The 15,857-nt window shown below is 36.5% G+C and overlaps 2 protein-coding genes across 6 annotated transcripts; one reads left to right on the top strand and one right to left on the bottom strand.

The window, feature by feature from the left end:
- The first annotated feature begins 1,038 nt into the window (after positions 1–1,038).
- Positions 1,039–10,089, top strand: LOC126596994 (uncharacterized). Of its 5 annotated transcripts, XM_050263731.1 has the most exons (18): positions 1,043–1,543; positions 1,834–1,892; positions 2,108–2,189; positions 2,341–2,408; positions 2,563–2,632; positions 2,936–3,017; positions 3,305–3,369; positions 4,161–5,192; positions 5,335–5,397; positions 5,481–5,527; positions 6,227–6,272; positions 6,363–6,442; positions 6,830–6,943; positions 7,419–7,500; positions 8,064–8,189; positions 8,558–8,638; positions 9,506–9,631; positions 9,812–10,089. In XM_050263731.1, the coding sequence occupies exons 1-18, from the start codon at positions 1,220–1,222 to the stop codon at positions 9,881–9,883; spliced, it is 2,619 nt and encodes an 872-aa protein (XP_050119688.1). In that variant the 5' UTR covers positions 1,043–1,219; the 3' UTR covers positions 9,884–10,089. The 5 variants fall into 5 exon arrangements, with proteins under 5 accessions (XP_050119691.1, XP_050119690.1, XP_050119689.1 ...); XM_050263733.1 differs by lacking the exon at positions 8,064–8,189 and having other exon boundaries at positions 1,041–1,543; XM_050263732.1 differs by lacking the exon at positions 6,830–6,943 and having other exon boundaries at positions 1,042–1,543.
- A 1,501-nt stretch (positions 10,090–11,590) lies between these two features.
- LOC126595151 (uncharacterized) lies at positions 11,591–13,256 on the bottom strand. The gene is made up of 2 exons (XM_050261534.1): positions 12,568–13,256; positions 11,591–11,939 (listed from the first exon to the last, which is right to left on the bottom strand). The coding sequence occupies exons 1-2, from the start codon at positions 13,058–13,060 to the stop codon at positions 11,680–11,682; spliced, it is 753 nt and encodes a 250-aa protein (XP_050117491.1). The 5' UTR covers positions 13,061–13,256; the 3' UTR covers positions 11,591–11,679.
- Positions 13,257–15,857: the final 2,601 nt, after the last annotated feature.

Raw genomic sequence — 15,857 nt, forward strand, 5'->3', positions numbered from 1 at the left:
ACTCCGTAACCACCCGATGACCGCATTATACATCTTAACACGCACCCCATCCGGTGGTGATGCAATATTAGAAGTAAGTGCTACGATGACAACCTGTGTGAAACATTGAAGGGTGAAATTCTGGTATGCATGAGTGGGCAAAAGAGGCACAAGGATATCAACCAAACGGTTAATTTGGTCGAGGTGAAACCATGAGAGGAAAGCATGCAACGTGGAAAACGTTGCAGGTATAACCTCGGGTTCTTGATGATTCTATTGTTGTGACTGTTCGCATAAATAAAAAGGATGTGATATACACACACCCTTTTTTACTTCTCTCACATATTTTTAGTTTTTAGTCGGCGAATCGGATGAATTGAAGAAGATCAACGGACATAAATTAACAAGGGGTGTGTGAGAAATAAAAAGGGGTGTGTGGATAGCACACCCCAAATAAAAAAATGAGATTACTATAACTTCTCAATGTCACTACAGCCTCTTTGCACTTCGTATTTGAGTAATATTTTTGCCTTGAAAGGTTCAAAATGTCCATACAATTTACACACAAATGGGATTCAGAATAATGTCTTTCTCTCACCATGCAAACGACTCATGTTTCAAATTCTAAAACAATATAGTGTTGTGTACAATTAGAGGCCTCTTGATCATGAGGTAGATTAAAAAAGCAGTTAGTCATATAAAGTTCGAGGCCTCTTCATGGGCTAACGTGATATGAAAATTTGATATTGATAGTGTGGCTTTGGCTTCTCCTAAGTTGATGTTTTTGTGTGTTTAAAACGATAAAACGACAATCAATCGCACAATTTGATCCAAACTAAAACTGTGTTTAAGTGTGATTATACAGCGACTTAGAAACAAGCCTCACATATAACGCCAGCATGTCATCAATTTAACAAAATATTAGACATTCAAATTGACAAAATGCCTTCACTTACTAGATTTTTTTAAGATTTTCAATAAATAAAAAATAAATTTGATTTTTTGAGTAAAAAATTAAACAAATTTGATTGAGACATCCATAACTGTCAAAGGGTAACGACAGTAACGGTAAAGCTTAGCTCCTTCTCAGAGCTTCCTCTCCCCTCCACTAACTACACGAAGAGCCGAGCACATATTCATCTGCAAAAATCTCCAAACCTCTACAAAAACCTCCTCCATTTCTCCACAAAATTACATATCTGCCGCCACCACCCTCTCTCTTCCACTCTGCAACTCAGCCATGGCGTCTCTGCAAACCCACCATTACCATCTTCAACTCCACAGCCGCTGCGTCTCCTCTCTCACTGCCCCCAAACTCTGCAACCTTCGATTCCCCAACCTTTCTCTGCGCTTCCCGGCTTCATTGCCGGGGAAAGTTAGGGTTTTTACTCTCAGAGGAAATGGGAGGGGCAAGGATGGAATTTACTCGTTTTGCTGCGTTTGCAGAGCTGGTGCTGAGATTGAAAAGGTTGATGGTGAGGAAGGAAGTGAAAGGCCTCCTTTTGATATTAATTTGGCAGTGGTTCTTGCCGGTTTTGCTTTCGAGGCCTACTCGAGCCCTCCTGTAAGTGTTTCTCAATTACAGTTTCCACTTTTTGTTCCTTGGGTCATGATAAATGGTTTCTTTTCTGAGAAAATTGAAGAAAATTGAGGAAAAGGATAGGAATTTAGCTGTTAAGTGTGAGGAAATTAAAAATTGGAAAAAAGTAAGTTAACAGCATCACATTTTTTTTTATTTGTCTTGCATTAATTGGTTTAAGTTTCGTATCATCGGCCTTGTTGGGATTCTGATGGTGGATTACCTTGAGCGGTTTAGTTTCAAATTCATTCGGTTTGTTGGATTGTTTTGTTCAGGATAATGTTGGAAGGCATGAAGTTGATGCTGCAGATTGTAAGACAGTGTATCTTTCAGAGTATGCATTCACTTCACTTTTAAAGACATAGAAATATAATTTTTCGATCTGTTGTAGATATAGACGTATCCAACTCCGATAAAATGATGTTAATTTATATTTACATGTCAATGATTCATATCTAAGTCGTACTGATTCATGTTTCTAGGTGCAAGTAACACATTAGCTGATAAACCGGTTACTTTTATGACAAAATATGCTTTTAATGAACGCAGGTCATTTATACGTGAGATCTATGATGGCGAATTATCTGTTAAACTGAAAAAAGGTCTCGAGTTACCAGCCATGGATCCATGGGTTTGTTATGTTTCAACCCTTTTTGCATTCAATATTACAGTGATCAATTTATACGACAGTGTTCTATAATCTTGTATACTTCATGTTTCCTATTTTTTCCTGTTTTCCTTTTCCTTTGCTGATCTATTTTGACCTTTTCCTATGCTTCTAGGGAACAAGTGATCCATATGTAATTATGACATTAGATGGTCAAGTCGTAAAAAACAAGGTTAAATGGGGGTAAGTTTGATACTATAATATTTAATTTTAAAATGACAGAGTTTGCTTAACATATACATATCATCAGGATCCATAAAATTTCATGAGCATTTGCTTTAATTCAACTCATAAGTTTGATTTTGTTATATTGTTTTTACGAATAATGTGGGGGCAGGACAAAAGAGCCAACATGGAACGAGGACTTCAGTTTTAATATCAAGCTGCCTCCTACCAAAAATCTTCAGGTCAACATGTATTCTCACTAAAATATATACTTGTTTACTTAGTGCAGAAAGCTCTTGCTTATTATTTCATTTCTTTTCATCTCTCTGTTTGAAGAGAAATTTTAACTGTTTGTGCTGAATGGATATTTCCTTTTTCCGGCCGGTTATCTACAATATTAATGATACACAGTTGTTGATACAAAGTTGTTTAACTATTTACTCTTGAAGCTGAAGATCTTTTCTTAAGGACTTAACATTCTTGGCATGTTAGCTCTTGATCATATTCTTTTCTCTAATTTCCTCATATGTGGCATCAATTTTTAGGTTGCAGCTTGGGATGCAAACCTTGTAAGTCCACATAAACGAATGGGGAATGCGAGCATCAGTCTAGAAGACCTTTGTGATGGTAATTTCAAGTCCATCACTTACATGGTGTTCGTGTTTTAAAACGATGGATCATTATCTTGCCAGATTATTGGGTTGGTTTTATTAGTCCGTTCAGTAATCAAGGTATTATGTTTGTAGTACTATTAGTATAGGCCCTAGAGGAAGATTCGGTGGCTACTAAAAATAGGGAAATGCCATTGTATCTTAGTTTGTCATGATTCCATTAGGACTGTTAATATTTATAGATGAGGCTATATATTTTTTTTCTTGTCAAAATGATCAAATATCATATATGTTTTTTTCTAGGAAATTTGCATGAAGTAGTGGTGGAATTGGAAGGAATGGGAGGCGGTGGAAAACTACTTTTAGAGGTAAGTATCCCTGGTGAAATAAAATTGTGATATAGGTAGATGGTTCCAGAGAGAAAGAGGCATTGCCTTGTTTCCTGTTGTGAGAATGCCTCTTACATTGGTTTAGGATACCATGTATAACAAAAAAGACCACATGTTCTGACTTCTGTGTAAGGCTGTTATAGCTTGCCTTTTATGGATACACACACACACACACACTCTCCCACACCCACACCCACACACCCACACCCACACCCATGCCCACGCCCACACCATACAATACAAGTCTAAGCCATGAAAAAGTTCCATTCACCAAAAATCTTGTTCAAAAAGAATCCCGGACGTGCCTCAGGATTTCTGGAAGGAATGAGATTGTTCTACTTCTGGAATGCCTTACTTTGGTCTCCTTTTCCATACCCATATTCTCGGGAAATACAACCGGAGTAGCCATTTCCTTTAAGAGAAAAAACATGAAATTTTGAAGAACAAAAGAAGAAAGAGAATCACCACAGCTATTGTGTGGTACATACTCCTTGTAGTTGTCAGTTCTTTCAGTGACTTAAGTTGACGCTTAATACTCTGTTTTAAGTACTATGCGGTCATTATTGAAGTCCTAATATTTCTCTGCTTGTAATGAAAGTTTTTGTAAATTGTTTGTGTTTGGTTCTTGCAAAATTCTTTCATATAATGCTGTTGTTCTAATTTGTATTTGCTGTGATGGTCTTAGTGGACCTGCTTTACAGTTTTACATTGAAATTCTTTTTTGGTGTACTGTTCTATTTGAGTTGTAACTGCTAGTGTTGAACTTTCAGGTCAACTATAAAACTTTTGATGAAATTGATGAGGCAAAAAAGTGGTGGAGTAAGGTCCCCTTTGTTTCCGACTTTCTCCGCAAAAATGGTTTTGAGCCTGCTATGAAAAAAATGTTTGCTGGCTCGGACACTGTGCAAGCACGTCAATTTGTGGAATATGCTTTTGGGCAGCTAAAGTCATTCAATAATGCAAACCTTATGAAGAATTTAATTGCAAGCGGTGATGTGAATGACACGAAAGGCACTGGGAAATCTATTTCTGCTGGTGTGTCAGATGTGACTTCCCAGATGGATACTATAGCAGAAGGTTTTTTAGATAATGCAGGCTTCAATGCAAGCAGCAATGTAGACGAGGCCAGCATAGATAATGGTGGTGTGGAGCATGGACATACCCCTGAACCACTGAAACAACTTGGTGAAGAAACGCAATCAGATAAGAATTTCTGGAAGAAATTTGCCAATGAAATCAACCAAAATGTTGCTGAGAAATTTGGTCTGCCAGTTCCAGAGAAATTAAAGTGGGATGGGTTTGATATATTAAACAGATTTGGTTCGCAGTCACGAGAGATAGCAGAAGCATCTTATATTGAATCAGGGCTTGCAACTCCAGAAGGCTTAGATGTTGATAAGGATAAAACAACTAGCCCACTTTCCATTAGCATGATTCAGTCTTCACTTCCAGATATTAAGAAAGCAACAAGGGATCTATTAAAGCAAACTGATTCTGTTTTAGGAACATTTGTGGTTCTAACTGCTGCAGTATCTGAATCAAACACGGAATCAAATGCAGTAGGAACGAGCGAAATTAAATTAGAGGACAGTAGCAATGTAGAAGATGATGCCTTGACTGATCCCACAACCGAGGAGATTGCTAGCACACGGGCTGCAGAGGAGATGAAAGAACTCTTTTCTAGTGCAGAAAGTGCCATGGAGGCTTGGGCAATGCTTGCTACTTCTTTGGGACACCCAAGTTTCATAAAGTCCGAATTTGAGAAACTATGTTTCTTAGATAATGCAACAACAGACACACAGGTAAAGACTTTTCCCGCTGAAAGGATTATAGTTGATCTCTCTAAATCTGAAGAATCATGACACCTACATGTGGCACTGGCAAGATGCTGTCAATAAACTGTGAGATATATATTGTGGATAATTACATTATAGGAAACTGCAGGTGGCAATTTGGCGTGATTCTGCTCGGAAAAGACTAGTTATTGCTTTCAGGGGAACAGAACAGGCAGGTTATATATATTTTTTGTTCTATAATGGAGTTTGGTTTGTATCTTCTGGTTCTAAATGCCTGTACTCTAATTGTTGCAGTCAAGATGGAAGGACTTGCGAACAGATCTGATGGTAGCTCCTACTGGGTAATATCTATTTACTTATCAAGTTACAATCGGTTTGTATATTTAATTGACATTAGTGATTTGTGATCATCCTTCCTAATTTTCTTTGGAGTCATAATGCATGTAACTATGTAAGTAGATTTTTAAAACCAGGCAAGGTCAACCAATTTTTTGAATGGTCTGGGTTCCTGTTCGGATTAGCAGAAAAAACCATCCCGTCCGGATTAGTACAGGTCCTACAGGAAATCTTGTTATGCTTAACCACCCACTTGGAAGCTGGACCAATCTTGAATTTTTTTGGTGGACAAACCTTTGAGCTAGTTATTGATAAGAACAACCTTTGAACTAGTTGTGCTTGAGGAAAACCAGCTAGTTATTCTTTGAAAGAAAAGTATGTATTGAAAGTTAAATTTTGGATTCAAACCACAGGTCTGTATGTTAGATGGCAAAACTTGCTTGATGCTACTGATCACTTATATTTTATTAACCATTATATTGTTATGGTCCAACCACGGTCAGAGTGGTGACCCATGACCCAGTCACTTTAGCTGGGTTGCTAAACGGTCCAGGTTTAAACAATCTCTTATGCACTAAGTTTCTGAGTACTTGTTTATTATATTGTCTCACTTAATGTTCCACAGTTTTAGATATGCCACAGTTTTAGATATGCCCCATTAAGTATTATGTTTCTTACAAATGTTGGATTTTATACCTTTATAGGCTAAATCCAGAAAGAATAGGCGGAGACTTCAAACAAGAAGTTCAAGTAAGGAAAATCTATTCTTTCGTGGGTGAAATGAACAGATTATTGACAAAACAGTCTCTATGCATATTGATGGTGACTAGATAATTTCAGGTTCATAGTGGTTTCTTAAGGGCATATGATTCTGTCAGGATAAGGATCGTCTCTCTCATGAAATTGGCAATTGGTTATTTGTAAGTTCTAACGTTTTTTAGATTTATTTTTCTTATTTAATTTAGTTTGTTTCCTAATTGCATACAAGTCAGGTAGTATAGGACAGTCAATATCTAAAAGAATCACACAGAAGTAGTTGGCTTCAGTTAGATTAATCTAAGTAAGATGTTAATTGTTTATTAATAAGCACTGAAGTCATTTCGAAGATAAAATCCTTGGAACCTTTAGACTAAGTTAGATGTTAGTTTAGGGTATCGTTTGTTCATTAAAAAAAAAAAAAAGGGGGGGGGGGGGTTAGATGTTAGTTATTTATCAATTTTTATTCTACTTTCTCCTTGAGATTTCCAAAGCACGAGTTTTCTTTATTTGTGGATTGGCAAGTATGAGAGTTCACTTCGTTTTGACAGTGATGATATTGCTGAGCCGCTGGACAAATGGCATGTTTATATAACGGGTCATAGTCTAGGTGGTGCATTGTCGACCCTCCTGGCTCTTGAACTTTCCTCAAGTCAGCTAGCAAAGTGAGTTCTTATTTTCTACGCTGTGAATTCATTATACATTTTGTTGGATTTTTTAAGTGGAAGTATCTATTCGTGTATGCAAAAGAGCATGTCTGTACGTGATCACTTTTAACCATAGATTATGTTGGACTCTGATCATAACTTGTACTTACCCAGTTTTCTCTTATGACTGTAGGTTGTGTTTGTTTTATTCATCTTGTTATACTTTTGAAGATTTCTGAGTTTAAAATGTGCAATCCATCAATTTCCAGCACATGCTTGGGACTTTTTTGATGAAAATAAACAAAATAGAAATACAGATATGTGATGAGAGTTGTAAGAGACTGATGTTGTCGTACTTTCACACAAGCAAACTGCCATAGTGCATCTCTATGTTATATTGGAAGATGCATTACACCACTATCTAACATTAATTCAATTAATTTAATTCTATGGTAATAGACCTTTGTTTTTTTTATCTTTTTCTGTGTATTAGGCGTGGACTGATTTCTGTGACCATGTATAACTTCGGATCTCCTAGAGTTGGTAACAAAGTATTTGCCGAAATTTATAACAAGGTAAGCATTGGAATTGGGATTTCCTATTTGTTTCCAGCATGTGCTTTTAATTCTTCATTGAAGTACTTGGGTAAATGCCCTCAGCTTTCTTTTTCCACGGATCCATTTTCATTTTTGCTGCAGCCATCTCTGGTTGCAACTTGGAACAACTCATCTTCTATTCCTAGTATAAAATGTAGCTGCTAGTCTTGGTAGAGGCAAGCAGAAAATAATTTTAAAATATAGGATTGTTATAAGGAATTTATTCATTAGCAGAAAATTTCCCAACTCACTCTCTGTCGTTCTAAATGTTGGATGATGTAATTACCACATATATTCGTGCGTGTGCGCTCATGTGTGTGCATGTATTATTATTAGAGTTTTATGATAGTTCGATTTGACTACTTTGGACTTGTATTTAGAGGAATCATGAAGTCAGATCCACGTTGTAATAATTTCCCTCATGAAATTAAAATAATAATCAAGCGTGTGAACACACACACCCACGCGTATATACATTTTGTATGCTACATGTGTATTTTTCTGGTGAATATTTATTCAGCATACAAAACTTACCTTTGCAGAAAGTCAAAGATAGCTGGAGAGTTGTAAACCACAGAGACATTATCCCTACAATCCCCCGCCTGATGGGATACTGCCATGTAGCTCAACCTGTTTACCTAACAACAGGAGACCTAAAAAATGCCTTGGTGGGTAATTCATTTTGTTATCTAGGAAAGTTTTCCATTAACTCTCCAACTGCACTTATAGTTAATTCATAGATGTATTATTTGTGGATAGAGTAAATGGTGCCCTCGCAATATCTAGGAGACTATGATGTTGGCAGTAACAAGCTAAATATTTCCAAGCTAAATGATATGTTCCTCTAGAAACTTGTTGTGATATTAGATTTATAAATCTCGTGCTTTAGGATGCAGAATTGTTTCTCTCTGATTAGGTTCTAAGACTCGTCGTCATTTAAAGTTTACTTCGAAAGCTGTTTGAAATGTTTTTGGGGTGCTTGCTTGTGTGAATATAGTACATTTTTACTTAAATCTGAGCTAATAATTCCATCCAGGGAAATATGGAGCTCTCTGGAGATGGTTACCAAGCTGATGTGATTGGGGAGTACACACCAGATGTACTAGTCGGTGAATTCGTATGTTCCTCGTCATTCAATCTTTTTCATTTGCTAGTTCGCTTGCTTATGGATTTCTAATATCAGATTCGTATGCCCATTCATAAATCCAATCTTCAGATATGCTGCATATTCATAATTTTATATCATTGTTTTCAATTATATTTTAAGAAATTAACAAAAGAACCATTCATAAGATAAAATTCCTCAAGAAATTAAAATGAATCAGGCTTGGCGTGTTCATGATGTTAGCAACAACTGAGCTGTTCATAATGACTTTCGTGTTGCAGATAAAACCAATGAAAATAACCAGAAAAACTGTTGTCTTGATAGTTCACTAGATCTCACCAGGAGTATATCGATGTCCTTACTTTTCTTAAAGTAAGGACTGTACCTTGGAATGCATCCCTCAATATGCTCTCATGATCTAACAATCTATTTTTATGTCTCCTTTCAATGACCATCCTTGCAAAAGATTAGCTTGGATTGAAGGAGATATAAAAAATGAATCCGTTGGATTATGAAACCACATTCCCCAAGAATTAATGTTTTCCTTAATTTTCTTCAAAAGAGAGTATCTTCTGTCAAGTTGAGTGATTGGTAATGTTTTTAATTGATGAGAAATATGGACGATGCACGAGTTTTGTATCTGATGCAAACGTGCTTAGTACATGAAATGTGTGTCACCGCTGCTGCGGCTGCATCAAGGTCAAGTGGGACTGAATTTGTTATTAAGATTTCGTTATAAAGCGTGCTCCAGTCTGTTTATCATCTTTAAGCTTTCCATTGTTCAAAGTTCATTTTTAATGACAGTATATTTATCTTCAGACGAGGCTTGGCTTTCTGAATTTTATCAGAAGTTTGACCAAGTTTTTGTTTTTCCTACAGATGAAGGGTGAGAAGGAGCTTATCGAGAAAATATTACAGACCGAAATAAACATATTCCGTTCAGTCAGAGATGGGACTGCACTTATGCAGCACATGGAGGATTTTTACTACATCACACTACTAGAGGTACATTCATCTGATTGAGTTCATATATATAATATTTCTTCAGTAGTCATATTTCGGGGGTATTTTTTGGTGTTTGCAGGCTATTTTTAATTGCGACACATATTGCCATGAGTTGTCACTATCTATTTGTTGTAATATCTCCCTCTCAATGTCAGTTGTTAACCTCGTCTTTCTTTCCAGAATGTGAGATCGAATTACCAAGTCGCAGCAAGGACGCTGTCCGAAGAACAAGCGAATGTGAAAGTTAGCTGAAGACGAGACTAGACCATGCCAAAGTAAAGAGGCATCCGGGAAGCTTAAGCATGCCTTCCGTTGAATGTATTAATTTGTAATTACCAATACTTTGAGGTATTGCACCTACAATACAACATACCAACATTAGTCAGGTACCATAAATTTATCCGAAGCTTTACATTCTATACATGTTTATAAAGATCAGCAGCCATTTGTAACTCAAAGTTTTAGTTTACTTGTAATATCAAGAGTCTCCTTTTTGTTTTGGGTCAAACAATACCAACAAATAGGTCAAGTATCAAAAGTTTTCCAATTCTGAAATGTTAACCGTTAGAAACGCATTCAAAGGCTTAAGTTGTCATAAACTGGGTCAATAATGTACATCAAACTTACACCAATTTCTTTCTCGCGTCAATTTTGCACATTGAGAGGCATACTATTCCTACACTTGTCAAGCTTAACAACATTCTCTTCCTCACTTGCATGCTATTCCTACACGTGGAGAGTCATACCAATAAGGGAAGATAAACAAGCAGATGGGTGGAGCACCCACCCTACCCGGCATAACTAACAAACAAGTTGAAAACAAGAATCAAACTCTCCATTACTTGCAAAGAAGACTTTGATAATATGTTTAACAGCCACAAAATTTTAGGATTTTAGAGAAGTCTATCTGATACTATGTCAAAGTCAGGTAAGGATCTTGTTCACAATTGGAACGGTCGGGTCGGGGAGAAGCTATTTTTATACCACGTCAAGATTTCAGAGTCAAGTATGCAACCCACTACTAATCACACCGGTATTGTCTCAACATAATAACCTACACAATCCGACATGCATTGAATTTTATCATACAAGGTCTCAATATCATTAATAGCAGAACCATCCATTTATAAGTAACAAATAATAATACATTTTATCAATTTTTCGATGTGAGATTGTATTCAACACTAAACCCTTGAAGCTTAACCTATCAAAGAAGGAACCAACAATGTGTACTAAGCAGAATTGACAGCAATGATAGGGACAGAAGAGACTTTCACTTGCATTGCAATTGCAATTGCAAATTTGCAAATGCTAAAATTTGGAGCCTTAGTAGGAAGCCCCCTTTGTCCTGATTCCTAATTCATAATTCCTAAACAAAAATACTATAGGCTATATAGGCTATAGGCTATGGTTTTAGACCAAGGAAGATAACCACCACCGTCCAAAAAAAAGGAAGATAAGACACCACTGAGGTTGTGGTCCTCTATTGAAAAATTATTGACAGGAATAACCCCTGAGCCTCAGGTGGGGCTCACATTTGGGACCCATCATTTATGCATCTGACTTCTTGAGAGACCAATATTTCTCCTCTGTTATGCTTTTGCTGGATTGCTCTTGTGACTTGTTCTGTGAAGCAATTTGTATCCTTAATTTGCTTCAGCATAAGTTAGGATCCATATTTCGTACTCTTGAAGAATGTAAAATCCCACGTTGAAAATCTGATAGAATAATATATTGCATAAAACGTCGGATTGTGCAAGTGATTAAGTTGCGGACAGTGTTAATATTGACTAGTTGTTGGCTGATAATCCTTTTATACAAGCATAACACATACATCACATGTATTAGAACTCTCTTATCTAATAATTCAAATTAGCTCAAAGAAAGAGGGGAGACTTGAACTTTCACCTCTGCGTATAATTTACATTCTCAATCATAAGAGCTACAAACACAACTATGTAATCGTGCCAAATTATTCATAATTTATAATTTCGTTCCGTTACACATAAGTGAACATGAAACTTTGAGTTTACATCTAAATGTAATGATTACAATTTTCTGGCCTGTTTCAGTTTCACGAGCTGTGAATCTCTAGAAACATTCTTAGGGGTGTGCAGTGTCTTCTTGCAGCTGATGATTCGTAAGCTCTGCCTTAATATGTCAATCTCTCTTTCCTTCTTGAAATGTTCATGCTCCATTGAAGCTATTTTGGATTTTAGAGATGTAATCATTTCTTCCTTGGCTTTGAGCTCTCTCCTTAGCTCTTCTACTATGCCTTCTTCCTCTGCCTTCCAATACAGCCCATTTCCTGCAGTAAATACCAAATCTCCATCACATCGATACATGAATAAATATTGTACATATAAATGTACATGTATACACATTAGTAAAGAATTCATAAGTTCAGGTTCGATTCCCTCAAGTGTAACCGGAAAAACAATTAAATACGCTTGTAGGTAATGTTGAGAGTTATCCCACATCGGTGAGAGACAAGGTTTGCTATGTGCTTATATGATCTTGGGCTACTCCCCATATTGCTAATTAGTTTTTTGGTGGAACCTCAATTTCATCAGGTAATTGTAATGATGAAAAATTCTGGTTTTTTATGATTTTTTTTTTAAGGAAAAAGTAAGACCCACCAACTGCTTAAACTATGATGTGGGTTATCATTAACAATAATATAACTATGAAAATTGCCATCATGTTTTCTGAGATTGAACAATTGTCATATTCCAACAAAATTAAGACTGAGTGCTTCTAGACCAAATCGCAATCAGAAAGTTCGCCTCATATTCTGATACATGTTTATGAGAATTATGCAGATTAGAGATTGCTTGGGAGTGACTGAGTATCTGTGTTTTCTGTGTTTGTGTGTGACTGTGTCTGTAGAGAGAGAGAGAGAGAGAGAGAGAGAGAGAGAAGAGAGAGAGAGTTACCACAATGTGTCCTCTGAATGAGATCATCAAGCTCCACCTTAATAGCCAGATAAAGCTGCTTCCACTTCTCCACGGTCTCATCCCTCCTTGCTCTCTCCTCCCTCATTTGCTCAGCCAGAAAAACACTCCCCAACAACACTTCCCACTCTTTACTATTATTCTCCCCACCACCACCATCACCACTCTTATTATCATTCCCACCTCCCACCACCACAACCCCACCACAATCCTCCATTCCCCTAATCCTTTCCTCCTTCTCTTCCACCACCTTCCTCAGCATCTTCACCTCCTCCCTCATCTTCTTCTTCTCCTGCTTCCACTCAGCCTCCTTGAATGCAAACACCATCATGTCCCTCTCATATGCTGCACTCTCCTTCTTCCTTTCACACGCCATCTCACTCATCTCCTCTTGAATACTCCTCACCTTATCTCTCAACCCACCAACATTTCTCTCACTTAAATTACCCCTCTTCTTGCTCGCAAACCCGCCCATCTGTCAGTGATTTTCGCACTCCCGCTCTCTTTTCTCAGAGGAGCCCTTGTGACATAAATTTTATCCAAGGGGGAGGTTTTGTCAGAGGCTCCTCTTGCTCTTTCACTTAATGGAGAGTTGTGGTCTATTTTTATAAGAGGGCTAAGCTAGTTAGGTTCTCACTCACTCTCACACAATGTTAATAATAATTGATGGAAGGAGAATGAATGAGGATCGTGAAGAGACTTGCTAGTGTCTTGTATGCTAACATTATGTGATGATTTTAACACATATTGGGACACACATGATCTGTGTGCAATATAATTGGATTATTCCCAAAGTCACATGCAATTAATTTTCTTATTTAGAAGCGTGCATGGGTCTACATTATCTACAGTTTGCACTAATATGATATGATATATATTTAACATTCTATTAGTACTGTCATAGACGCACTAGTACCATTTGGTTAAAAAAACTTTAAGTAATTATTGTGTGTACTAACTACTGACATACAACCACGTGATATAGTATTTTAATATGAAGCATGGATACGGATACGGATACAGATACAAATACGGATATGACAATACGATACGACACGACACAATTGTATGAAAAATCTCTAAAAATTAAGATACGATACGCGATGGATACTGCAAATAGAAATATATATAGCAATAAAATAAACATTTTAAAACATAATTCATCATTCAAATTCAAGTACATTTAAGTTGTTGGAGAATAAAAGTTGGAAATCTAATCCTCTTTATACACAGTAAAAGGGGTGTGAGAGCTGTATTCATGGTTTTAATTAGAGTGAAGCTCTTTGTATTCATCAACTTTCAATTAGTGATGTCTCCTGTTAATTTTCTCCTCCTCATTATCTTTTTTGAAAGTGTAAATGTATCATAAAAGCTGGATACGCGTATCCATCGAGTCAAAGCCGTGTCCATTAACCATGATATGGGTCCGACGAGCATCCGAGAGTATTGGCCAAGTATTGTATCCGATCAAGTATCGAATATGGAATACGTGACCAAATAGAAGTATTTGTGTATCATATGGCAAGTTTTAACACGTGTTTTATTTACTAATTTTATATCTTATATCTACACACTTCATTCACACAATGACCTTTTTAAGCAATCCAAAGAAAGATTAGGCAACGATTAGCACCTTAGCAATGGTTGCATGTAAGGCGCCAACCCTGTCTTGAAGGGCAAGGACCATTACACCCGGCAAAACCCTGAACCCTTCTACCTCCACCTTATTTTTTTAATTTTGCAGTATACCAAGCCATATTTTTCATATATTCTTCTAATAACTGTGTAGTATTAGCCAATATTCCATTTCCAAATAGATTGTAAAAATACTTTTGCAATGCCATTGCACTAGCTGTCCGAGGAGTTTGTACTTCAGATGGAACTCAATATTCCTTCAATTATTTTGCATATTCTAAATAACGACCCAGAATTAAACATTTATTTACATTCTTCAACAGTAACCTTTTCTGTACGGATTACACAAATTATAAAATGTGCATTCCTAAATTATTATTTTTAATTTATTCCAAAATAACACACTTACTTAATCATAATTCTGCTTAATTACCTTGGTAATTCTATCGAAAGAGCTACTTATAGAAGAAGCTTGGGGGACCACCAAAAGATGTAAAATTCCGTGGTGTGTGTCCAAAAGTCCCTTGATAGATAGATAGGTAGATGGATAGTAAAGTTTATAAATTTACAACCAAACAAAACGTTTATGGGGATATTTTGTTTATATATGTTTACACCCTATATGTGGAACTACAGTATTTATTGTTATCTCTTTGGATTCCCACTCCGAAAGGGACTGGGAGATGTTTGGTGGTTTGCAATTTATGAGAGTGCACTACGGTTGTAAGTCCAACTTCACTATGTTTGGCCTACCCTTCTAACTATTCTAACTCCAATTCGAGTGCAATAAATCGTTCTCACTCGTAAAATTTTTACCACATGTAAAAGCAAGGATAAAAATATTTAAAAATACTTGCAAGAGAACAAGGCAATTGTAGTATAAATGGGTCATGATGTTAGATAAGAGAGCCGATGTGGGTTTGAACCCACATCGTGATGCAAAGGCAACACTTCTCTCCATCACTATGGTAGAGGGCCACTTGCTACCAATTACTTATGAATTACACATACATGCTTTGAAGGTTATGTTTTCTTAATGCATATTCTCCTCGTGATGTTCAAACGAAAACATATATCTAACATACAGTCCGTATGTGATGTTCAGGTCAAATAGAAACATGCCTAACTCATTAAGTTTTGTGAAATTACAAGTAGCAATCACAAGAAGCCCTCCTCAATTTCAAGATGATGTTCTAACATAAATTGCATCAAATTACATGTCTAAATATCCTAATGGTGGCCAATCATCAAGACATATGAATAATTTTAACGCAGTGATTAATAATTCAAGGTATGCATGCATAATAATATAAATAAATCAATAAAGACTACATATCCATGTTAAGGCTCGTGGTCTTGCCTGCCCAAGCAAAAGAAAATTAGTTACTCATAATCATATAATTAAAATCAAAGAAAATATCATTGAGAAGAAAAGGATGGAAAGCACCATGTAATTGAAATCTGCATATCAGCAACCCTATGTCGGGTTGTCTCTCAATGTCGCGTCGTAAACCCCAATGGCTGGTTGGGTGGTTATAAACAGCCCTTTATTCAGAATCCTACCTAAATAAGTTCTTCTAAAAATGGAAATTAAATAACAAAGTGATAACTTAAAATCAAAATCCTAATCTAACTAA

Source organism: Malus sylvestris, chromosome 13 (genome assembly GCF_916048215.2).
Source record: "Malus sylvestris chromosome 13, drMalSylv7.2, whole genome shotgun sequence".
Lineage (NCBI taxonomy): Eukaryota > Viridiplantae > Streptophyta > Magnoliopsida > Rosales > Rosaceae > Malus > Malus sylvestris.